This window comes from Equus quagga, chromosome 2 (assembly GCF_021613505.1).
Source record: "Equus quagga isolate Etosha38 chromosome 2, UCLA_HA_Equagga_1.0, whole genome shotgun sequence".
Classification (NCBI taxonomy): domain Eukaryota; kingdom Metazoa; phylum Chordata; class Mammalia; order Perissodactyla; family Equidae; genus Equus; species Equus quagga.
This window is the reverse complement of record NC_060268.1, coordinates 27,063,713-27,089,718: the sequence shown is the minus strand read 5'-3', so window position 1 is coordinate 27,089,718 and position 26,006 is coordinate 27,063,713. Positions and strand designations below refer to the sequence as shown.

The following is a 26,006-nucleotide window of genomic DNA, read 5'->3' as shown; positions in this document are numbered from 1 at the left end:
CTTGTCTTCTCTTTTTCCACAGGATCCAGCATGGCTCAGAAAGTAACCCAAGCTCAGACCAGAATGACAAGGCAGGAAGGAGAAGCTGTGACCATGGACTGCAAGTTTGAACCCAGTAGGAGCAGACATCATTTTTACTGGTACAAACAGCCTCCCAGTGGAGGGATGGTTTTCCTTATTTATCAGGATTCTGATTAGCCAAATGCAAAGCAGGATCGCTTCTCTGTGAATTTGCAAAAGGCAAAAAAATTCATCCGCCTCACCACCTCTTCCTTAAAAATGTCAGACTCAGCAACATACTTCTGTGCTCTCCTGGATCCCACCGTAATACAAATAATGGTGCAAGATAATCAAAAACCTTGGGGCTCCATAAAGGCAGCCACCTGCTCAGAGGCTTGGGAAAACTCATGAACATCAGACAGGAAGATGGCAGGCACTGTGGAAGGAGAGTTGAGAACTTCTAATGTAAACTCTCCTTCCACAAAAAGATTCCCTTATTTAAACTAAGTACATAAAACTGCATTCCTCCCTGAGATTCCCAGGTATTATGTTTGTATCTTGGGTTAAAATGAATCACAAAGTGTGCTCAACTTATTCCTAAACAGCTGCATTGAATGAACCCATTTATTTCAGGAGAATAGGGAGTAGTTTTCTAATTAGCATCTTGAATGGTTGGATTCTCAGATCTGAAAAAGCACTAAAAACATTAATTTTCTCTTCCAATATCATGTTGATTTTTTTTTTGAGGCAGATTTCCCTGAGCTAACATCAAAATATATAAAGAACTCATACAACTTAACAGTAAAAAAAAAAAAAAAACCCAATCAAAAAATGGGCAAAAGATCCAAACAGATATTTCTCCAAAGAAGATATACAGATGGCCAGCAGGCACATGAAAAGATGCCAACAGCACTAATTATCAGGGAAATGCAAATCAAAACTACAATGAGATATCATCTCCTGTCTGTCTATAGAATGGTTATAATTAATAACAGGGAATAAGTGTTGGAGAGGATGTGGAGAAAAGGGAGCTCTCATACACTGCTGGTGGGAGTGCAAATTGGTGCAACCTCTATGGAGTATAGACATTCCTCAAAAAATTAAGAATAGAATTACCACGTGATCCAGCTAATCCACTGCTAGGTATTTATCAAAAAAACATGAAAACACGGATGTGTAAAGATATGTACACCCCTATGTTCATTGCAGCCTGATTCACAATAGCCAAGATTTGGAAGCAACCTAGGTGCCCAGCAAGGGGTGAATGGATAAAGAAGATGTGGTATACATACACAATGGAATACTACTCAGCCATAAGAAATGATGAAATCTGATCATTTGTGACAACATGGATGGACATTGAGGGTATTATGCTAAATGATGTGAGTCAGAGGGAGAAAGTCAAATACCTTATGATCTCACCTTTATCTTATAGAACAAAACAACAACAAACACACACATAGAGACAGAGATTGGATTGATAGTTACCAGAGGAGAAATGGGGAGGGAAGAGGGTGAAAGGGGTGATTAAGCACATGTGTTCAATGGTGGATGGTAATTAGTCTTTGGGTGGTGAACATGATGTAATCTACACACAAATTGAATTATAATGATGTACACACAAAATTTACATAATGTTATAAATCAATGTTACAGTAATAAAAATAATAATTAAAAAAATGAACAGGGGCTGGCCCCATGGCCGAGTGGTTAAGTTCGCATGCTCTGCTGCAGCTGGCCCAGTGTTTCATTGGTTCGAATCCTGGGCGCGGACATGGCATTGCTCATCAAATCGTGCTGAGGCAGCGTCCCACATCCCACAACTAGAAGGACCCACAATGAAGAATATACAACTATGTACTGGGGGACTTTGGGGAGAAAAAGGAAAAAATAAAATCTTTTAAAAAAAGGAATAAAAAGAAAGATTGATGGTTCCTCATTCTAAGTAAAGGAGTTCATTAGTGCAGTCACAAGAGGAGGCCATTAGAGCTGCAAAATAAAGCTCCTTCCAGGGTGAGGGAGAGGTTATCATTGAGTCTTGCAAAGAACTTACTTTCATCCTTTCATCAGTGAGTACCTCATAATCTCATACTGAGTGTGTGCACAGCTTCAAGGATGTGGGTAGGCCCCTTCCCAAACGCAGAACAAAGAGCTGACCCCTCATGGTAAGAAAAGACAGAGATGATTAATAGTTTAATCTGAAATGGCCAAATTTTGTTCTGATAGTGGAGTAGTAAGCTTAGTTACTGTAGCAGAGAAAGATGAGTAATTTTAATTTTATTCTGTCCCATTTTGTTAATAATAACCACTTTTTAGAATAGCCAGACAAATTTATTTATGTTTATTTCCACCTATCCTGTAAAATGGTGTTATTTCGTTTCCTTTTCCAAATCTTCTTTTCCTATCCCTTCTTTTCTCCTTAGTGTCCTCAGTGCATGCCACCCCTAGGCATGGGTATGAAGATGAGAAAATATGCGTTAAAGAGGGACTCAGGTGGAATAGGAATAAGTACCATCCAAGTTGTTGGTTCCTGAATCAAAACCAGAGGCATCCAACAATGTCCTTCTAGAAGACGCTTGAGACATCATTCCAGTAGCCAATGTGGGAGATTTGAATACCAGGAAAGTTGGCTTTTAGACTGGATTCTAATTTTGTCTTTTCCTGTCAGACTGAGTACAGCCATATTATACAACTATGAAGTTATTTTTGTCGTATATGTTGCAAATACTTTCTTCCACACTGTCACTGGATTTTTAACTTCATTTATGATTTGTTTGCTTTTTTCACCAGAAAGAAGCTTCTAACGTTTGAAGTTAAATTATATACTACTGCCCCTGAGACTTACTCTAGCTGGGAATATGGATAGGAGTTCTCTTCTTCTCTTAACAGCCCAGGGCTCAAGATAGATTTCTTGGATTATAGGACATTTAATACCAACTCAGTGTAGCATCAAACCACTATTTAGTGGTGAGTTTTGCCTTGTACCATAAATGATGTATGAATAATCTCTTCGTGGATGACATTATTCATTCAGACTCAGTCAGACATGGTCTATTTGAGTTTCAACCCTGAGAACAATTTTAGTGTAAAACCTCTGAATTAGGGCTAGACATTGGGAAACATTCTTACCCTCCTTTTAAAATTATGTTTAATCCTTGGGTGGGAATATACCCAACCAATAGAATGCTCTGTCTTTACCTGTTGCTTGACTGGGGAACACCCAAATTGAAAGCTGCCTTGTGTGGGGCTGTGATAAAAACTGCTGTGTGATTGCTTGGGACTTACCCTAACCTAAGATCAGACATAGATTCTGAGCTCTGAGGCCTGGAACCCCAGATTGCACTTGAACTATGAGATCAGTGACAGGAGTAACTATTCTCCTACCTTTGGGTAAGTGATCTGGGTCTAAGGATGACTCTCATGGCTGAAGAGAAAGAGCAGGTCTGCTGGTTCTACTTCTCCCACTGTACTTTACCAAACCTCTGGAAAGAATTTGCATCTCTGTGTTTCTATGTGTCTACGTGTTTCTCTAGAGAGTCTGAGCTTCATTTTAAGAGGCTGATGGTATCCACTACACACAGAAGATCCTCTGAGTCTCACAGCTTTCGGACTGTAAAGATTTTGGGGTTCATTGAGCCCAAGGTTCATGGAAGACAACAATTTATCTTTGGCCATATCACTCTGGATGGCTCAATAATAAACACCCATAATACTCTCTTGTCCTGAGAAACACACATCAAAATACTCAAGCATGGGGTATGACTGGAGAGAGGAGTTCTGGGAGTGCTTGTGAACCTGACCTCAGATTTGACAATCCAGAACTAATCTAAGGTTTTTCAACCTCTCAGATTTTATAGGTGATGCTAAGACTACACAGCCAAATGCAATGGAAAGTACTGAAGGAGAATCTGTGCGCCTGCCCTGTAACCACTCCACAATCAGTGGAGGTGAGTACATATATTGGTATTGACAGATTCCCCACCAGGGTCCAGAGTATGTGAGTCATGGTCTAAAAAGCAATGTGACCAATGGAATAGCCTCTTTGAGCATGAAAACAGACATAAAATTCAGTACCTTGATCCTGCCCCAGGTCACCTTGAAAGACACCACTGTGTACTACTGCATCATGAGAGAGGCACATTGGGGCAGATGGGGCTGCACCTGTGCAATATCTCCTTGGTTGGGGAAGCGAAGCAGCAGCAGCCATCCAAAGAGGCCACTGCACAAGAATGAGCAGAAGCCCAAGAGAATAAGAAAAGTAAAGCAGAAAAAAATAAATGAAGAGTAGATAGTGAGAAAATCAAGGAGGAATGACAGGAAAAGGATAAGGAATAGCTTACATTATTGAAGGCCCTGAGAAGCTTGTGAGGAAACTAAGAATCACAATTGTAATCCTGCAATATAGGGGAAAGGAAGTGAGAATTAATCATGGCTCTTTGTTTTAAACAAATGTTGCTTTCTTTGTAGGTCTCACTAAAAAAGGTGAGAATAACCATTTGGTTATCCCAAAGACTTTCTCCCTTTGGATCCAGGGAAGTGCCAGTGGCAGGAACTCTGGGCTCCAGACCATGTGGCTCTGAGAGGAGAGGGGGCAGTGTTGGTCCTCTGTGGGAACACCTTTCCTCTCCAAGTTCCCTCAGAGTCTGTGGAAAACCCCCACACAGGGATGATTATGCTATTGTGGGGCTTTCTTCATCAAGCTAGCACCCCAGGAAAGCAGATAGTGAGGGAAGAGAGAGAAGGGCCCTGGAATCACACAGGCGAAAGAAAGTGCCCCTCCCCCACCCAGCACTCCAGCTCAGTCAGCCAGAGTGCCCACACAGATAGAAAAGCAGCAGCTATGAACAAATGAGCTGCAGATCATGGTGGGCTCAGAATACACAGCCCTTGATCCTTACCCAGTGGTGGCAGGCGTGAGCTGTGGACCAGGTACTATCACTACGCAGAGGCATAAATTCACACCATTAAACAGTATGAAAAAATATATTAAATCTCCAGACCAGAAGGAAAATGACAAGCACCCAGAAATCAATCCTGAACTAACAGAAATTTATAATCTAAGAGACAGAGAATTCAAAATAGCTATCATAAATGACTCAACAACCCACGAGAAAATACAGATAGTTCAATGAAATCAAGAACTTCTTCATGAAAGAGATTGAAACTATAAAGAAGAACCAATCAGAATTGTAGGAGATGAAAAACACAACAAATGAGATGAAGAAAAATCAGGACTCCCTGAATAATAGAGCTGATATTATGGAGGAGCAAATCAGCAGTCTGGAGGACAAAAATATAGAAATGCTTCAGATGGAGGAGGAGAGAGAATTAAGACTAAAGAGAAATGAAGAAATTCTCCAAGAAATACTTGACTCAATTAGGAAATGCAACATAAGAATTATAGGTATTTGTGAGGGAGAAGAGAAGGAGAATGGAGCAGAAAGCTTGTTCAAAGAAATAACAGCTGATAACTTCCCAAACCTGGGTAAGAAGCTAGAAATACAAGAGAAAGAAGTCAATAGATCTCCTAACTATATCAATGTAAAAAGAGCTTCTCCAAGGCATATAGTAGAAAACCTGGCAAAGATCAAGGACAAAGGAAAAAATATTAAGGGCAGCAAGGCAGAAGAAAATAACTTACAAAGGAACTCTTATCAGACATTCAGTGGATTTCTGAGCAGAAACCTTACAGGCCAGGAGATAGTGGAATGATACATTCAAAATTCTGAAAGACAAAAACTTTCAGCGAAGAGTACTCTATCCAGCAAAAATATGCTGCAGATATGATGGAGAAATAAAAACTTTCTCAGATAAACAAAAGATAAGGGAGTTCATTGCCACAATACACTCCTTACAAGAAACATTCAAGAAGGACCTCATACCTGAAAAAAAAAAAAAAAAAAAAAAAAACTGGGTTAAAAAGCCTTGAGTAAGGTGATATAATTTCCACAGTCCACAGGTAGTTACCTCGTGTGCTTTGTTCAGTTGTACTTGTAATCAGTGGGAAAGATGGACTCTAGGTTTCCTAAAGCTATCTCCTATTCCACCATGTTCCTGCATTAACCTCTGGGTCTCTCTAGCATTCATGAAGAATGGTCATTTGCCATTTTTTCCCCACTATCATTTTTATTATCTTCTTTTAGTTAATCTCCTCCAGTTTATGTATTTGTAAATGTGTTTTTCTCATCAAGATTATTAGAATCATCTGATTAAGGACTTGATTTTCTGGGTCTTTCACCTCTCATTCTCCAAACTAGCTTTTTCTGGTGCTAGAAAATGAGTGCTTGCTTGTTTTTACCCAAGCTTCAAGGACTGCATTTTTTCTCCTAAAATCCAAAAATTTCTGAATTTTTCATCAATTCCCAAGAGCATGATAAGGCATGGTGCCACTTCTCAAAGCTTATGTTTTCTCAGTACCTAAAACAAAGGTACAACAGAGATTTTCAATTTGCTCTTCTCTCTCTAATTTTTAACAATTTCTTAATTTTTTCTTGTTTTTCATGTTTCATGTTTATTTCAGAACACTATGATTTGTGGTGTTCTGGACTGTGATGGGCTCCTTAATCTTTCTGGTAATCAATATATTTCTTAGAATCCTGTCAACATCTTTAAAGGAGAATATTCTATTTCTGACCTTATTCTTCCTCAGCTATGAGACGTTACTTCTACTACCATGGAATATTGGAGAATTCCTTTGCATTCTTCCAGGGCAGAGGAAACAGCATTGTTCCAATTCATCAAAATCCTTTGGCTTTTGACCCTGTATTTCTTGGGCTTTGCCAATGCCCAGCAAGCTTGACAGGAACTACAATGACTACCAGCCTGAAACCAGCAGCAATTGCTCCTCATAGCTTATTTTTGGCTATTTTTTTTCCTGTCCTAACTTTAATCCTCAACCTGATCCTATCTGTTCTCTGTATTTTGGAAATATGTGTAAACCTCTCATCTCCAGATGATCCCTATTCTTTTAACTCTTATGGATTTTGGTTTATTCCCCTTTGTATTTCTATTCTTTTAACTATGAGAAAATTTGGAAGAGATGGGAGGTAAGGATATGGCCCAAGAATCAGAAGTTCACACTCATTGACTGCAAATTCACAAATTGACAGCATTAATAAATTTTCTATATGTAAGATAGTCTTGACAGGAAGCAACAAATGAATGAAGAACCCAAGGAGATGACTGAGATCATGATCCTGGAATCAAAGAAAAGTATTCTGACTTTTGTCAAAGAGCCCCACTGGCCTCAGAGAAAACAGAGACTTTCTCCATTCTAAGGTTTTCAGAGATTCCTCTCTTGTTGTGGTTGTATGTCCTTTAGCCACACAGGTTTCTGTAGTTTTATTTCCTGTAGGCCTTAGGGCAAAGCCTTCTCATCCAGAGTGACTTCTTGCCAAATAGCAGCACTACTCTCATTTTATGGGCCCTGTCTTTTTTTTTCTCCACCTTCACTCATTTCACCCTCTCTCCTATCCTCCCACTTCTGACAATCACTAATCTGTTCTCTAGCAGTTTTTTATTCAATTCTACATATAAGTGATATCATACAGTATTTGTCTTTTCTGATATATTTCACTTGGCATCATGCCCTCAAGTTTCATCCACATTGTTGCAAATGGCAGGATTTCCTGCTTTTTTGTGGCTGAATAATATTTCATAGTATATATATAATATGTGTGTGTGTATATATATGTGTATGTATATATATATTTCTCATATTTCTTCATCCATTCATCTGTTCATGGACACTTAGGTTGTTTCCATGTCTTGGCTATTGTGAATAATGCTGCAATGAACATAAGAGTGTAGATATCTTTTTGAGATAGTGATTTCATTTCCTTCAGATAAATACCAAGAAGTGGAATTGCTGGGTCACATGGTAGTGCTATTTTTAATATTTTGAGGAACCTCCATACTATTTTTTCATAATGGCTACACCAATGTATATTCCTACTGACAGTGCACAAGCGTTCCCTTTTCTCCACATCCTGATCTACACTTATTTCGGGGTTTTTTGTAATAACCATTCTAACAAGTGCACCATGATATCTCATTTTGGTTTTGATTTGCATTTCCCTGATGATTAGTGATGTTGAGCACCCTTTCATCTACATGTTCACCTTTTGGTTGTCTTCTGTGTCCATTCAGATCCTCTGCCCATCTTAATCAGATTGTTTGTTTTTTGCTATTGAATTGTAAGAGATACTTAGGTATTTTGAATATTGACCTCTTTTTACATATATGATTTGCAAATATCCTCTCTTGTTCTGAAGGTATCCTTTTCATTTTGTTGATGGTTTCCTTTGCTTATAGAAGCTTTTTATTTTGATATAGCCCCAATTGTTTATTTTTGCTTTTGTTGCTTGCACTTTGGTGTTAAATCTAAAAAATCATTACCAAGACTGATGCCAAAGAGCTCATCCTCTATGTTTTCTTCTAGGAGTTTCATGACTTCAGATCTTATGTCCCATTCTTCAATCCATTTTGAGTTAATTTTTGTGGATGGTGTAAGGTAGGGGTTCAGGTTCTTTCTTTTGCATATGATTGTCTGGTTTTCCAAACACTACTTATTGAAAAGACTATTCTTTCCTCATTGTGTATTCTTGGCTACTTTGTCGTAAATTAACCATATATGCGTAGTTTTATTTCTGGGCTCTCTACTCTGTTCCATTGATCTACGTGTCTGTTTTTATGATAATATCATACTCTTTGATTACTATAGCTTTGTAATATAATTTGAAATCAGGAATTGTGATGCCTCGAGCTTCATTCTTTCTCAAAATTGCTTAGGCTGTTTGGGGTCTTTTGTGGTTCTATACTAATTTTAAGATTGTTTTTTTCTATTTCTATGCAAAAGTCCATTGAATTCTGATGGAGATTGCATTGAATCTGTAGATTGCTTTGGGTAGTATGGACATTTTAACAATGTTAATTCTTCCCATCCATGAGCATAAAATATCTTTCCATTTATTTGTATCTTCTTCAATTTCTTTTATCAATGTTTTATAGTTATGGGAACTGTCTTTACACTTAAAAGGTTTCACAAGCATCATGTGGGTTCATGAGCATCAGCCAAGGAATATATATGTGCCATCTTCCATCAGCACTATGGAAGCACTGGGCCATCCAAAATTCAGTCAGAGGCAAGTGGTCTTATTCCATTTGCCTGATTCCAGAGACTTTCATGGACTTGAATTCCACGTCTGATATACTGTTAAAAAATGAATTTCTCAATGAAGTAACCTGATACTCTATTTTTATATGACATCTTATTTCACATGGACTCTACAACTAATACACAATCATAGACTTAGAAAGGAAGAAACATCTTGTGGAAAGTTTTGATATATCTCAGAAGACAAAAGGAACTTACTAGCTCTCCATGGGCCCTCAGGACCTTTGGCTTTGCAACTGGCCTCTAGAGGGCGATCCTGCACAAACTGGAGGTCTTGTTGATCAGTATTATCTGCTCAACCCCTCCTCCCTGCAGCTGGCTGAGTTCTTTGTAGACAGACAAGCGGCAAGAATTAGAAGTCGGAAAGCATCCAGGCTCATCTCAGCAGGTTTGGTGTTTTTATCTAAGCAAGAAACTCATCCAGCCTAATCTTCTCCACACTTTCTATTTCTAAGGGCTTGTTTTTGCAGCCACTTTCCTGCCTGCTCAGGGGAGATTTTCCAGAAAAGACCCCATAGCATTTCCACTGCTCAGCCATGCTCCTGTTTCTCATCTCAATACTGGGGATTGTATTTACCCTGAGTGAGTGTAATTTCATCATGGTTTATGGTTCTATAGATTCTGACTAAAATTACTTACTTTTCATGCTGAAGTCTGCACTGCTTTCACTGATATAACATTAATTTTTCAGGAGATGCCAGAGCCCAGTCAGTGACCCAACCTGATGGCCATGTCTTGGTCTCTGAAGCAGCCTCACTGGAACTGAGGTGCAACTATTCCTATAGTGCAGCAGTTTACCTCTTCTGGTACGTCCAGTACCCCCGCCAAGGCCTCCAGCTTCTCCTTAAGCATTTGTCAGGCCAGGACACCCGCATTCCAGGCATTAAAGGATTTGAAGCTGAATTTAGGAAGAGTAACTCTTCCTTCAACCTGAGGAAATCCTCTGCCCATTGGAGCGACTCGGCTGAGTACTTCTGTGCTGTGAGTGACACAGTGCCTGGGACTGCAGGGGGAGCTGAACACAAACCACTCAGGGGAGTGGAGTTTTCAGAGACTCAAGATGCCTTCCTGTGGTATTTTGAACAATGTTTTATTGTATGATGGCAAATGAGGCAAAGAGGGCTGAGCAGAACCAGGTACATATATACAATCTTACAATTCCATGTCTTATAAACTTTATTTCAGAGGCTTTTTGCTCTTTGTAGAAACTATATAATACTAAATAGTCATTATTCGAGAATGATGGAGGAGTCTGTGTTCTTATCATATAATAATCAGTTGCTCAAGGCCCTGCCTTGAGGTTGACTGCTTTAAGGAGTTGACTATGTGGGTTTGCATTTATCATTTTATCTCTCAATCAAGTCAGAAAAGAAAAAATCAACTCCTCGTGTTCTTTCCCCGTAAAGGTTACCTCTTTGTCTACTTGATCATTCACAGACTTTCTTGGAATTTTTTCCCTACGTCTCACTGTGCTGGCCACAATGCGTCAGAATATTTTCTCTGGGTTTAAGTACCTCTTTTTAGGAAGGATTATGAAAAATTATTGGTCAACAGTGTGCAATTGCTTAGGGCTAAGAAAAGTGATATCATCATGTTAGTTCTGGCAATTGGTTAAGAATAGTGCAAGAGAGGGACTGGCCCAGGCACATAGTGGTTGAGTTTGTACACTCCACTTCAGCTGCCTGGGGTTCACAGGTTCAGATCCCAGGAGTGGACTTAGCATCACTCATTAGGCCATGCTGTGGCGGCATGCCACACAAAATAGAGGAAGATTGCCACAGATGTTAGCTCAGTGACAGTCTTCCTCAAGCAAAAAGAAGAAGATTGGCAACAGATTAACTCAGGGCCAATCCTCCTCACAAAAAAAAAAAGAAAGAAGAAGAAGAAGAATAGTGCAGGAGAATGAAGATTCATAATTCACCAGGATTTTTTCAAAGATTTTTTTCCCAGTTATGAAAGTATCTTCCTATTCTTTTGGTATTTTAAATTCCACAAATCTGCATCAGAAATTTGTGGAATTGGTCTCTTTTGCTGCTTCCAATTATAGACTTTGTTCTCGTTGCTTTTACCCCGTTCTTTATGCTTTCACTATTGGAATATTAGAGACTGATTCTTATATGTTAACTTTGTCATAATTAAGCTTGTAATAAGTTTAACAATGCCAAACTCTGTTAGAAATATTAATAAGAATTGCAGTGAGAGCCAGCCCTGATGGCCTAGTGGTTAAAGGTCTGTCCCCACCACTTCAGCAACTCAAGTTCATTTCCAGGTCACAGAACCACATGCCTGTCTATCAGTTGCCACGCTGTGGCAACAGCTCATATAAAAGAACTAGAAGGACCTACAACTAAGATAAGCAACCATGCGCTGGAGCTTTGGGGAGGAAAACAAGAGGAAGATTGGCAACAGATATTAGTTTATGGTGAATCTTTCCCTGCAAAAAAAAAAAAAAAAAGAATTGCAGTGGATACTAGGGGGTCACCAGAACTAGTATAAACTTAAGGCTCAGTATAACTTTTTTGTGTAAGATGAAAAGAACCATATAAGAATAAGTTATAGTCCTTGTTTTCTTGAAGCCTTGGAGGAGCACAAATACTCTGGAGAAAGAAGAGAAGTAGGAGGGGGAGGTTTCTAGCTGCTATTTGGCTTACACTATAATGCATAAGAATATAGGTGAATAGGAGTCCATAAAATATAGAGAGAATAAGTAGATTGTGACCAATATGTGGATTGTAACCGATTTAGCCAAATGGTGAACCAGGAGGTCAACAGTAATTTTTAGGACACAGTGATACGGTTATATGTAATAAACGTGTTTGAGTGATTGCTGGAAAGTAAGGAAAGTAAACAGGGTGTTAAAGACATCAAATTATGAATAAGAAATGCAAACTCATTTACTATCCTTCTCTCTCCTCCCCCTTCCTTTCTATTTTTGAGCCATACTCTCTTTTACCTCTGACTATTTTCAGGTGATTCCTTGTCATCAGCTCAACCACATTGCCCCCAAGGACCACGAGGGGCGCTTCATGCAGATTGGTGTGAGAAGGAGAACTACCAGCTTCTGATTCTGGACTCAAGCTGAATCTGAAGAAAACAAATTCTACACCAAGGACCCTGTAGGGATCAGAATTTGCCACTTAAAAACGTGTCTCTTTGGGCTGGCCCCATGGCCGAGTGGTTAAGTTCATGTGCTCCGCTTTGGCGGCCCAGGGTTTCGCCCGTTCAGATCCTGGGCGGGGACATGGCACCGCTCATCAGGTCATGTTGAAGTGGCAGCCCATATAGCACAACCAGAGGCACTCACACCTAGAATATACAACTACGTACAAGGGGGCTTTGGGGAGAAGAAAAAAAAGATTGGCAACAGATGTTAGCGCAGGTGCCAATCTTTAAAAAAAAACAAGAACAAAAAATGGGTCTCTTTAGCTTAATTATTTTTAAGAACAAAAGACACAGGAAGAAACTTTGACCTTCCCCAGAACTGCCTAAAAGAATTCAAGATAAAAGACCTGTTTCAAGAAGAAGCTATCCCCATAGATAACTGTAGTTAATATGAACTAGATGTGATAGACAGAGAGGAACCCAGCAAGGCCCATTTCTTCAAAGTCTTCCCAATGTCCTATTTTTCTTTTTTCAAGGTACGGCAAACATTTATTTACCAAACATTTGCTTTTCAATCTCCATGCGAATGGCCTTCCTCTCCTTGGAAGACGACCCAAACCACTATGCCCAACATTCTCCTTTGTCTTTAGCTAAAGATGATATTTCAGGTGGTGGATTTGACAGTTACTCAGATTTCCTGGGTTTCTCCCATGTATAAAGGTCATTAAACCATGTTTGATTTTCTTCTGTTATTCTGTCTCATGTTAGGATTCAAATAATCCTAGACTGACCAGAAGAACCGAGAGGGGAAAAGAATATTTCTTCCTCCCCTACAACCCCAGGCAGCTGGGAGATCATGCCCCTACCTCCCCAACCTATCTCTACTGAGAAATCAAAGCAGTTTTCCTTCCTCCCTTCTTTCCTTTGTTGAGTAATTAATTCCTTATTTGTATTATATGATTTCTATGAGCAATTTTCTACAATAAAGAATTGTATTAAGAATAACATGGAAATCCTGAGTTATTTTATCAATGAAATCAATAACTCTGACTTTTCGTGTAAGTAACTGGTCTTACTTCATAGCCCACCCCTCAGAAGCAGCTGGCCTAATTGAAAGATGGAACAGCTTACTGAAGACTGAGTTACAGTGACAGTTGGGAGGCAACACCCTGACAGGGTGGGGCTCTGTTTAACAGGATTCAGCACGTGCTTTGAATCAGGGACCGTTACTACAGGTTGCTGTTCGCCATATAGCTGGAATATGTGGGTCTGGGAATCAAAGGTTGACGTGGGAGAGGCTGTTCTCACTATTACACCTAATAACCCACTAGCAGACTTTCAGATTCCCAATCTGGCAACTTCATGCTGTGTTGACTTGGAGATCTTAGCTCCTAAGGGAAGAATTCTTCCCCCACGGGACAAAAAATATCTCCACTCAATGGATGATGAGACGACCTCCTGGACATTTTGGGAACCTTAGTCATTGAACAAACATGGAAGAAAAAAAATCTGTTGGCTGGAGTGATTGATCCTGACTAACAAGAGGACTTTGGGTTGCTTCTGTACAGTAGAAGTGAGCAATAATATGTTTGGAGCCTCTTAGTCTTTTCATGCCCAATGGCAAAGCTAATGAAAAATTGCAGTAACACAAAACAAAACAGAACAATTGAGGACGCAGATCTTTCTGGAATAAAGGTTTGGGTCACTCAACCAGGCAAAGAACCCAGACTAGCCAAGGTTTTGGCTGAAGGCAGGGGAAGTAAAGGGTAGAGATGGATGAAGGAAGCCATAGATATCAATTCCAGCCTTATGGCCAACTGCAGAAACAAAGACTATAGTACTTTTGCATGTTTTCTATTTGATTGTTGTATATGTATGCCCTTATTTGTATATGCTAAACATTTTCTTATCATCTTCCCATTTTTATTTTGTATACAAGTTATTGGAAATTAACTTTACAATTTAGTCTATAGGTAACAGAATTTTCAGAAGGACTGAATTTGAAGAGTTATTAATATAATCAGTGATGGCACAATTGCAACTGTGTATCTCCTCATTTTGGGGAAATGATGAGAAGTTCTTTACTTGTAAGAAGGGCAGCTGTATCTTGAAGGAGTTAGAAATACAGAGCTATTTTACCGATATATGTGTTTCAAATGTGTGCAGAAGGTTGCATACAGAAGCTGAGTGTCGAAGATGTGGATTGATTTATTGACTTTTAGCTCCAAATTCACCTTTGTAGTTTCTCTCTCCTCACTGGACCAAACTGATTCATTCACCAAGGAACTCAGGAAGCCAGAGAGCATCCCCTGTCTCCCCACCCCAAGTCTGCCTGAGAAATCAAAGTAAATTTATTTATTGTTTTAATTATCATTTTATTTATTTATATTATTATTATGCAATTATAAGAAACTTCCAATAAAAATTATATTAAGAAGAATTTGGAAATACGTGAGCTATTGTATCAATGAATGTGGTTTAAGTTTTTCACATTTTGTGCATATTTGACACAAAATTTTGTTATACCACAGCTACAAATTGTAATCAGTTTTTAAAGGTATTTTATCTAACTTAAAACACAAATAAGCATTCATCCACTAATGAGAATGTGTCTGAAGATTGTAATTCCAAGTCACTTTTCTTGCATGTAGCTCCCTTAATACATCCTTATTTCTCACTTTTTATGTCTTTAAAATGGGATTGGAAGGCAAAGATAATTTTAAAATAATCTGAAGACAGAATACTTCTATCACCTGAGCAGATTTCATGTGTCCCTTTCCAGTCAACCACCTCCTGAAGACAATGGCTATTCTTATTGCTATTACCATAGCTTTGTTTTGACTAGTTTAGGACTTCAAATCAGTGGAATCATATGACAGGTACTCTTTTGTGCGTAGTTTCTTTCACTCGACATGATACATGTTCTCATGTGTACTAGTCATTTATTACTTTTTTATTAGTGAGTATCCTATTATATGAATATATCATAATTTGTTAACCCATTCAGGTGTATCCACCACTGCCTAGACACAGGATCTTTAGGGGTGAATCTTTGGTATCATGCATAAATGTGAAAGGTACAGGCTGCCCTAGATTCTTATATCCTGTTCATGCAAGAGTAAGGTGTGTCTCTAATATATTTTAGCCAAAGTACATAGCTTAAATATTTTATTTAATGACCCATATCTAACATTCATTATTAATTAACATGCCACTAATTTTTGCCAGGAAAAACCCAATGTGTGACATTCCCTATGCTATTTACAAAGTTTCAGGCGTTGATCAAGATGTGGACAGCTGAATTGTAGTTCCCTCTGTCATGGCCTTCTCTTACAATGCAAGCTGACCTCCCCTGGAATTTGCTTTCCTGAGTAGGACAATTGACTCTCCTTAGTATTGAAGCTTAATTTAAGTGGCATATGTACATGATATCATATCATCTGTGTGGAAAAATTTTAATATAAATTGCAGATCTTAACACTGTGATATATTCTTTCTTACTTTGTAAGTGACATAAAGTTACTAGAAAATTTCGTTGCTAATTTTTGGGGAAAGTTCTCAAGATCTATCAGCTGTGTAACTATAGTCCTTTACAATTAGTTATTCACAGATTTTTTTAGTTTAAGATTTAGAGACATTTTACTGTAAAAGAATATTAAAACATTGGAAAGCTTATTTGGTAACTTTTGAAGAAAATTTCGCTATTTTATTATTTAATATCAAATATACAACACATTCAAAACATGTTTCCAATAATTTTAGCACATTAACAAAGTCATTAGGATAATTAGACCTCTATATACAATTCCTCTGGGGTATCTAAGACAAGGAAATGTTTATCTGGTAAACAAATGCGCTAAAACATGAGTATAAAAGATAGATTGTTAAAATGTTTACAATATGTCATGTGTACAGTTATGACTTCCAATTGCTTTTTGTGACATGTTTCATATTATAGGATATCAAAACTGAACTTTATATTAGTTTTCTAGGGCTGTCATAACAAAATATCATAGACTAAGTGGCTTAAACAACAGAAATTTTTTTTGCACACTCTGGGCTCTAAAGTTCAAGATTAAGGTGTTGGCAGGTTTAGTTTCTTTGTGGTCTCTCTCCTTGGCTTGTAGACGGCTGCCTTCTCACCATGTCCCCACATGGTCTTTCCTCTGTGCCACACATGTCTGTGTCCAAATTTCCTCTTCTTATAAGGACACCATTCATATTGGATTAAGACCTACCTATATAACCTAATTTTACCTTAATACCTCTTTAAAGGCCCTGTCTCCAAATACAGTCACATTCTAAGGTACTGGGGGTTAATGCTTCAACTTATGAGTTTGGGGCGTGGGGGTGCAATTAAAACAATAACAATGCTCTAAGTAAATAAATGTGAAGTTTATAAGCAAGACAGTTGAGACCTCCCTTGATTAAATTTTCTCCTAACTTCTGGTGCACAAAATGATTATATACAATTTTGTTGAGGAGATTTCCCACCTTCTCTTAACGTATTTTTAGAGGACCTTGAAATATGCATTTAGAAGTCGTTCATAAAAGCTAGTATTCACAGTTGGCTGCCTTATCCTCTACTATATCAGAGTATGGAATGTCCTCAATTTTAATTTCATCTTTTCTTGTAAGTAAATTTTAATTTCTCCTTGGTATTTCCTGTCTCCAGTTTCCCCTTTTTCCCATTTTCTTTTCTGTGTGAGTATTAATTTTTAAAACTTTTCTACCTTTTTCTTCTCTTTCTTTATTAGATCTCACCTTTGCAGAAGTTAAGTTCGTTCACTAACTTTGTGTTCCCTGGGACTCCTCCTTTACTGCCCCTTCAGCAGAATTGACCTTCCTTTGGAATATCTCTTTGGTGGGTGTGGTAAGGTCAGTGGGTGTGGGAGGGGGCTTCAGCCTCTGTACAAAAGGGGAGCAGAAATATCCCATCCTATGTGCTTACATTCCTTGGTTGTTTTCTTTTTGGTTTGTCTCTTAAGCAGGTTGTTGCAAGAATTTTTATTTTGATTCAATCAAATAATACATATTTATATATGCTTTGATTACTGATTTATTTGGAGTTATTTATTTTTCTATTGTTTGATTTTACTTCAATCTTTTATTCTCATAGAAACTCAAGTTAGCCTACTTTATGTACATATTTGTTTTTATTCTACATCAATTATTTCTCTCTGATCCTTTCTAGCTCTTCATTGTCATTATTTGGACTCATTTCTAATATTTTGGTTTTGCTAGACATATTACTGTTTTTTTCTTTTCTAATCTGTCTTCTGTTGCATTAATAAAATTTTCTTTTTTTCTCTCTGGTGATTTCTGTTCTTATAACAGAAATGTAAAACGTATTTCTGTTCTTATAATGTGTCCTTCAATTTCATGTATACCTAACCAAGTTTTTCTTTGCCTGATGTTATTCTCTAACATTTCCCTCTTGTATATGCCGCTCCTACTCCTTGCATATACTTTTTTTCTTGCTGATTTACTATCTTTATAGTTACCTCAGTGGCTGATTAGAGAAACTACACACCAGTTGTATGTCAGCATAGTAATCTCAGAGAGAGTTTATCCAAGGAGCTGATAAACTACAGTTCCAATGCACATTAAGAAAAATAATAAAACCATCCAACATGATCAGAACATGAATCCACTGCGTTCTTCCTCAGACGTTTATCCCTGATCTTCCTCAGCCTGGACTGATTCTACTGACCACACGGCTCCTCCTTCACTTCTTCACAGTCTCTGCTCCTAGAGAAATGTGCAGGAGTGAATAAAGAGGAATGCTCAAAAAGGTTTATTACAGTGCTGTATTTCATAGATTAAAAAATCAACATGTTAACTGTTCATCAATAGAGAAAGGGCTGTGTAAATGGTAGTAAATTCATAATATGGCACGCAGTGGAGCAGCGGGACCTCTGGGTGTTAATATAACAGAACCTACAAGATTGATTATCAAGTTTATAAAATAAATTACAGAAAGCTATGCACAATAGGTATCATCTTATATTAAACAAAATCTATAAATGAAATGATATATATTTTCTGTTGATTCATATATCTGGTATATACATGTACATCTATAGTAAAACACCTGGATGCAACAACTCCAAGTTGATGAGAGATGAAAAGGTCAAAACTGGGAGTGACAGTCAAAGAGGATTTTAGTGTATATGTAAAGTTTCATTACTTTAGTAATTCACACATTCACGAATTCCTTCTAGTGTTAAAATTAATAAAAGTCATAAAGGTATCTTAAAGCTTTATGCATATTCTCCTCTAGTCTTTTCACCAAAAAAAAAAAAAAGGAAAAGAGAAAATGATATCTTCTTCAAAAGATGTTGTTGAACAACCCCAGGTATAAGTATTTCTCCCTCCTCTGGGATCATACAGCTTTTAGTTCTCACTCCTTTTAAGGTCCTGCTCTTTGGCTCTATTATACTTATGTATATTTCTGTCTTTCCCTGTAGACCATAAACTACTGTCTCATTCTTTTTATATATTCTTAAGACCTAGTAAATTACCTCATTTATAGTAAAACATTAGCAAATGTTTATGGATTTATTTTGAAATAAGTAAAAGAAATCAAATAGCACAAGATGAGAATTTCAAAATTATTTTAAGACATTAATTTCCAACAAATAATATGTATATGTATATACATTTTTTTAAAGATTGTCATCTGAGCTAACAACTGTGGCCAATCTTTTTTTTTTTCCTGCTTTATCTCCCCAAATCCCCCTGATACATAGTTGTATATCTTAGTTGCAGGTCCTTCTAGTTGTGGCGTATGGGACGCTGTCTCACCGTGGCCCGATGAACGGTGCCATGTCCTCACTCAGGATCCGAACCAGCAAACCCCAGGCTGCCGCAACGGAGCACACGAACTTAACCACTCGGCCACAGGGCCGGCCCCTAATATTTTAAAAGTAGAAATTGGTTCATTTTTAACCCCATTAAATCTAATCAGGCAATTTATTTTCTGACCATCTGCATTTCCTTCTTGAGGAAACAGAGTGAATTGATTAAGATGAAGAGAGAAAGGGACTGGGATTGTGTGATTGCTGAGTTGGTTGGTCCGAAGTGGTCTTTGTTGATGGTTTCATACCACTAGGGGGCACTCTAGGCTCTACAAGAAATGACTTTTTCTGATGGTTCCAGAAAGTTGAACATTAGAGAGGAGACCAGAGAGCACATGAGCCAGTCACATTATAGACAGCAGAGGTGAGAAGAAAGGGGAACAGTGTCTGTGTAAAGTTCATCTCAAGTTTTCAGTTCTGTCATTCTATATAAACCCCAGAAATTTGAAGCCCACATCTCTAAAAATCCATTGTGAGGATGATTCTCTGAGCAGAGGCATGGGAATAAGAATATTACTGGGCATTGTGAGCATGGAAACTCAACAGATATCTCCATTACTTGTTTTAAGTTTTGTGATTAAATTTTCTGAAATTGGTGGACACAGAAATTATCCCAATACCAAGGATATCTTACCTTTTCATATATCTCTCCTAAGAGGAGAAGGAACAAGAATAATAAGGAGAGAAGAAGAAAAGATACAAAAATAAGAAACATGAATAGAAGGAGGAAAGGAAAAAAGAATATTTAACTGCAGGGCCCCAAGGGGATGGCAATAAACCTTGCTGATAAAGTATTGCAAAATAAACTTGCATATGCTCACATTGTGATAAAGTATATGAGAGATACATTAGAATTCTTAAAAAGTTTAGAAACTTTTGTTTTGAAAATTGCTGAAACATTGGAGAGCAAATATCCATAGGCTTAGAAATAGGAATTAAATGTGAAGATAATAGCTTCAAAGAAAAGAATGCCTTTTTCATGTGAAGTTTGAACTAATTCAACAAGCCAATAATTAACACAGAAGATAATTTAAAATTAATTTTTCTTGTAATTAAAGACAGTGATAGGATGCATAAATAAGCATTTTGAGTTACATGCAATTCATAAAGGTGTTTTTAGTTTTCTATATGCCCTCCACGAGATACAGAAAATGTCAGAGAAAACATTAAAATGTCACTGTATAAATTTACATTTAAAATTAAATTCAGACTTACATGAAACCAGTTAGTATGAAGAGTTATGTCATTTACAGAAAAACTGTTCTATTAGAGTCATCAGCTCTAGATTTACTAGAATTTATATTTTATAGTCATTTGTCAGGTGTTTATGCTAATGTTGTCGGAGCTTATAAAGTACTGTTAAGAGCTCTAGTATGAGCTGCATCAACAGAAACATCCTTCTCATAATTAAAAATTATCAAAAATTCTTTTGCAATCTTGCATTTAGCAACAGCAACAGCAATTGACTTTGCTTTCAATTATATCAATTGAAATGAAGTTACCAAAGGTATAAGTTTTGATAACGTAATAAATTAATTTTCAGAAAAGCAAGCTAGAAAATCTTATTATTGTCAAGATATCACACTAATAAAGTATATTATTTGTTGTATTATATAAAATTATGACCCCAAAATATGTTTTTGCAATTTCTAAATTTCTCAGAATTTCTACTCTTTCTCTCAATACTTTGTAGTATATAAAAGAAAGAAATTTCTTAAAATGCGTCAGATTTCTCATTGCAAATTACCCCCACCTGTGGGTTAAATTGTTTTCTTACTCATGGAACTTTTCCCCTTGCTCCCTTATCATTGAGATTTGGTCCTTTATCTCTTGTCATAATCCCCTTTACTGAAGGAAGTTTCCACATTTTGACTGTTGACACTCTTGATTCTCTGGGAATAGCAAGATCAGCTTAGAGGAGCAGAGTCTGAGTTAATAAGTATTTGAAATATTGCATAATCTTCACTCTCTTAATCTGATCTTTGCTTTACATGTTCCTTTAAGAAAGACTTTTTCTCCATAACACACAAATGAGGATGGTAGATTTAGCTGAAAGGAAAAATTGTATATTTTCTTTGTTTAAGAGAGTGAATCGGGGTGGTTTCCTGATTTCAAACATGTAAAGCCAGTCCATCGCTGAATAAACACCAACATCATTTACTTCTTTCCAAATTACTAACAATGACTCGGTCGTGTGCAGAGATATACATCTTGATCTCTACATCCTTATTCCGCAGTTGATCTCAGATCTAAGACCTAATTTGTTTGACTTGTTGCTGCCATTATGCAGCTGAGTACCTCAGGCACAGGGTAAGAGAAGAACATTTAATCAATGAGGTCAGTAGTTAGAGGTGTGACCACAAGATGGTAGTGCACTTCTGCTGATGCAGAATATGTGGAGAGTTCATTTTAGTAGATACTGAATGAACAGGCCTACGGCAGAAGCTGTCTTTTTCTTATTGGCTGGTTAGACAATGTGAGAAACCACTATGAGGTTAGAGGAAAGAAGGGACATCTGATAACAGAAGTAGCTCTGCTGGCCGGAGATTGCAAGTCTATAATTGATCCTAATTGGGAGGAACGGTGAAGATGTCCATTCTAGCTTTATTCAGGTTCCTGTGGCTGCAGCTGGACTTTGAGTTGAGGGGTTTTGGAAACAGACTACATTAGAAGATATTCTTTAGAAGTCTAGGAAGGAGACTGCCTTTATTCAGGTTTCCTCTAGTTACCATAGAAAAGGAAAAGTACATTCTTGAGTGTAATGACTTGGTGAAGCTTCTCCTTTCTCTCACTTTTTCTTTCTGCACAGAGGTCAGTGGAGTAGAGAATGCAGTGCAGCAGCCTTCTACCCTGAGTGTCCAGGAGGGAAACAGCTGTGTTTTCTGCTGTTCTTATTCAGACAGCACCCTGTCTCACTTCTCTTGGTATAAGCAAGAATGTGGAAAAGGTCCCCAGCTCATTACAGACATTCTTTCAAATGTGGACAAAAAAGATGAAAGACTCACTCTTTTATTCGATAAGATGGTCAAACATCTCTCCCTCCACCTCGCAGCCACTCAACCTGGAGACTCAGCTGTCTACTTCTGTGGTGACTACACATTGCTTCCCATGCACCTACAACCTGTGCTCACACTTGCAACTGGGCCAGTCCCCATCCTTTCGGATAGACCTTCAATTTTAGCATTTGTCTTATTGTTTGTCAGCAAGTGGAAATAATGTATTAGGCATTAAAAGCATACGATAGAAGGTTAGGTTCAAGATGAACCAGAAAGGCTTAGAACATTTTGTTGGATGACTGTTGCCTAGTGATTCTTGAAGGGGTTAATGTTTTGTTTTGAAATTCAGTCTTTAAAGATGACTTTACATTTGCTATTCAGACTCTTCTCATATAAATAAATCCTTGGTAACAATATCACATTCCCATTATGGATGAATTTTTTCAAAAATTACTTTTTTTTATAATTATAAAACATTATGTGCTAAATATAGGAAACATAAAAATGTGAAATTGATAATTCTGCACTCACATAATCTATTAATAATATTCAGTTTACTCTGCATAAATTCTAGTATAATTAGGATTATGATTTTTTTCACTTACTACTATATCTTGAATTGAGCATTTCTAATTCATCTTCTCCCCTAATATCTGCTTTTTAATAGCTCTGTGAGAGATTTTCATAAGTCACAATTATATTTTACATTCTTCTTCTTATGTATTTGTGATAAAATTTGACAGCTTGTTCTATGTGCTCTGACCACTTTCTGGTTGAGCAAATGTGACTTGGGTTTTTCTTTAGAGTCCAGAGATGTATATGTCATTTGTGTGTCTGAAGGAAGTGAAAATAGGAAGTGATTTATTCAAGAATGTGAGTTTAGTATTAGAATCACAGAACTATTCTTTTTCAGATTTTGTTAGTATATGTTTACATTTACTCTCATAGAATTGAGAAGGGAGAGTTGTATCTTTTGGTCATTGCTACATAGCACACACTTTGTTTACATAGTCGATAATGAGTAGATGTTTATTAGGAAAAGAAGGAAAAGGTGAATTCTGCTATATATTCAAACTTTTAATTTCAGCTTTGTGATTCAATTAAATTTATAAATTGGCTTATGAAGAATAAATTCCTGGATGTATAGATTTGATTACTGAAGAACATAGTGTTTCTTTCCGTTTATCCATGTCTTTCTCCATAAATCTCTGTTGCTTTAAGATAATTAAATTTATTCCTAGATGTTTAATTTTTATTATATTTATTATCTTTCTGGGCTATGTGGGAAAATTTTTGTATATGTTCATAATCCACCTTGCTAAACTCCTGTTAGTGGATTACAGAAGTCATTTGAATTAATTTTTATTTTAGAGATATTTTGATATAAATTTCCCTACCTTATTTTCATATTTTGACTGAATTAAACATTATTTCCATCAGTTTGTTTAAAAAAAATCAACACTTTTATTGTTGTAGGTAAATCAACAGAAAGAAAAAATTTGCATAAAAATTAATTCCTTCATTGTACCACTCCTGGTCAAGCATGGACTATTTTCATCTTCCCTCGTATTCTTCCTCAGGATGGATACACTTGGCAAGTGGGTAAGAAGATACTTCTTGACTGAGTTATGATGGTTAGGTAACTGGTTTGTTCTCACAGGGAAAGTTATTAGATTAAACTAGATTTAAAACATCTGAAGAAGAAAGGTCAGTATTGTAGCCCAACCCGCCAACTGGCTTTGACTATTTTCCTCACTAAAATTACTAGTTCCTGTTTAGTAGAAGCAAGCTGAGTCTTTTTCTTTCTTTCTTTTTAAGATTTTATTTTTACTTTTTCTCCCAAAGCCCCCCAGTACATAGCTGTGTATTTTTATTTGTAGGTCCTTCTAGTTGTGGCATGTGGGATGCCACCTCAGCATGGCTTGACAAGCGGTGCAATGTCCGTGCCCAGGATTCGAACTGGTGAAACCCTGGGTTCCGAAGCAGAGCACACGAACTTAACCATTCGGCCACGGGGGCCAGCCCTGCAAATTGAGTCTTGATTGGTCCATTTCTCTGAGATTGATAATGGAGTGAGAGGGAAGTATGGCTTACATTTTTACTGGTTTATTCTTCTTAAATCTAAATTAGAAGAGAGAGGGTGCAATTACTATTGGCTTACCTGCTTTATCAGACTTAGGTGAGAATGTACCCATTGGAAGAAGAAAATTCTCTAGCCAGAGTGTACAGAGTCAATACATATTTATCTCAACCCAGACACATTCAAGATTTCAACATTCACCACGGTTTGTGTATTTGTTTCCTATGCCTCTGGACAATTTACCACAAGCTTGGCAGCTTAAAGCAAGAGAAGTCTTCTCTCCTGGTTCTGTAGGCCAGAAATTGAAGTCATTTTCACTGGGCTGACATCAAGGTGTCAGCAGGGCACCTGCTCCAGAGGCTCTAGGGGAGAATCTGTTCTTTTTCTCTTCCAGCTCTGGTGGCTGCCAGCATTTCTTGGCTTGTGGCTGCATCTCTTCAATCTCTTATGGTCTCATCGGCTTCTCTTCTTTTGTTGTCAAATCTCATCTGTGTCTCGAAAGTGTACATGTGATGCTTTTAGACCCATGTAACCCAGGATTGTCCCTCCAGCTCAGAATCCTTAATCAGATCTTCAAAAGGTTTTGCTTTTGGGTTTTTTATTTCCCTGTAAACTCACCTTCACAGATCCTTTGGATTAAGACCTGATTTTTTTTACCATTGTTTTGCCTAGAACAGTTCACATGGCTGCTGCTTTTCTTCTCCAATTTGAGAAAATAATACCTGTATTGGGCAGAATCCAGTTAGGAAAATAGAAACCACATCAATTACCTCATTTGATTTTCCATGTTTTAAATTTTTATTTGTAAAAAATCACATAGAAAAATTGACTTTTTCTATTTTTTCTATATAGTTGTATCTGTGAATTTTTAATTTTAATACATTGAATAGATCATGTAACCATCAGACAATCATGACACAGAACAATTTCCATGCTCCCCGAAATTCCCTTGTGGTATCCTTTTGTAATTATGCACTCTCCCTTCTGTAACTCATTGCAAACCTTGATTTGTCCTTTTGTATTTTTGCCTTTTTAAGAATGTCATATGAATGTAACCATAGAATACATAACCTGCTGAGAAGTCTGAATATCGGTCAGAGAAAGCACATGCCACTGAGCACATGCATGATCTCCATCTCTGCCACCACCCTCAGTTTTTTCTATACCCGAGGTTTTGAACTTTTAAATCATTTTGTAGGAATAACTCATAATTTCAAGTGTTTGAATTTCATTGGAGATTTTATTTATAGTTCTACAAAGGAAACATTATGGCAATTGATAATGGAAGGCTCAGTGGAGTATTGGACCAACTCATACAATCAGATTGAGACATGTTCTTTATATAAGTCTAGTTATACCAAATCTATTCTAAGTTTTTCTAACATTTTCAGACCAAGTTTGTTGATGGAAATTCGCTTTAGCCACACTAATTGGGGTATGGTTATTATTTGGCTTTTCTAGGAGTTGACGTTAAATAACATATCCAACAACTCTTTACTTTGTTGCACTAGCAATGGGCTTACAGAGCTGAATTACAGCGTTAAGGTGGTTACTGCACCAAATAAAGCCAATTCCTTAGCAAATTATTTTATTCGTAATTGAACAAAGGGTAAATAAGAAATATGAAACATTTTAGCATTAAAGTGAGGAAATACCACTAAAAGGACAAAAACCAAAAGAATGCAAAGGGAAGTATGACAATCAATGGTCCAAAGCCTCTAGAAGTCTCTTCTAATGGTGTTGAATGGAGCTGTCGACTTTATATCATTACGTTTGTTTCAAGGATCTTGGGT

General features: G+C 37.3%; 1 protein-coding gene and 1 gene segment (V, D, J or C); both read left to right on the top strand.

The window, feature by feature from the left end:
* LOC124235050 (T cell receptor alpha chain MC.7.G5-like) overlaps nt 1-4,233 on the top strand; it is a 25,566-nt gene extending 21,333 nt beyond the window's left edge. The window contains exons 3-5 of the mRNA XM_046652708.1: nt 23-115; nt 3,858-3,947; nt 4,091-4,233. Of these exons, the coding sequence (XP_046508664.1) occupies nt 23-115; nt 3,858-3,947; nt 4,091-4,233 (326 nt within the window). The remainder of the gene's footprint in view (nt 1-22; nt 116-3,857; nt 3,948-4,090) is intronic.
* A 5,472-nt stretch (nt 4,234-9,705) lies between these two features.
* On the top strand, nt 9,706-12,240 carry LOC124235049 (T cell receptor alpha variable 8-3-like). The segment is given in 3 exon segments: nt 9,706-9,757; nt 9,867-10,270; nt 12,145-12,240. Coding segments are annotated over 3 exon segments (546 nt in total).
* The last annotated feature ends 13,766 nt before the right edge of the window (nt 12,241-26,006 follow it).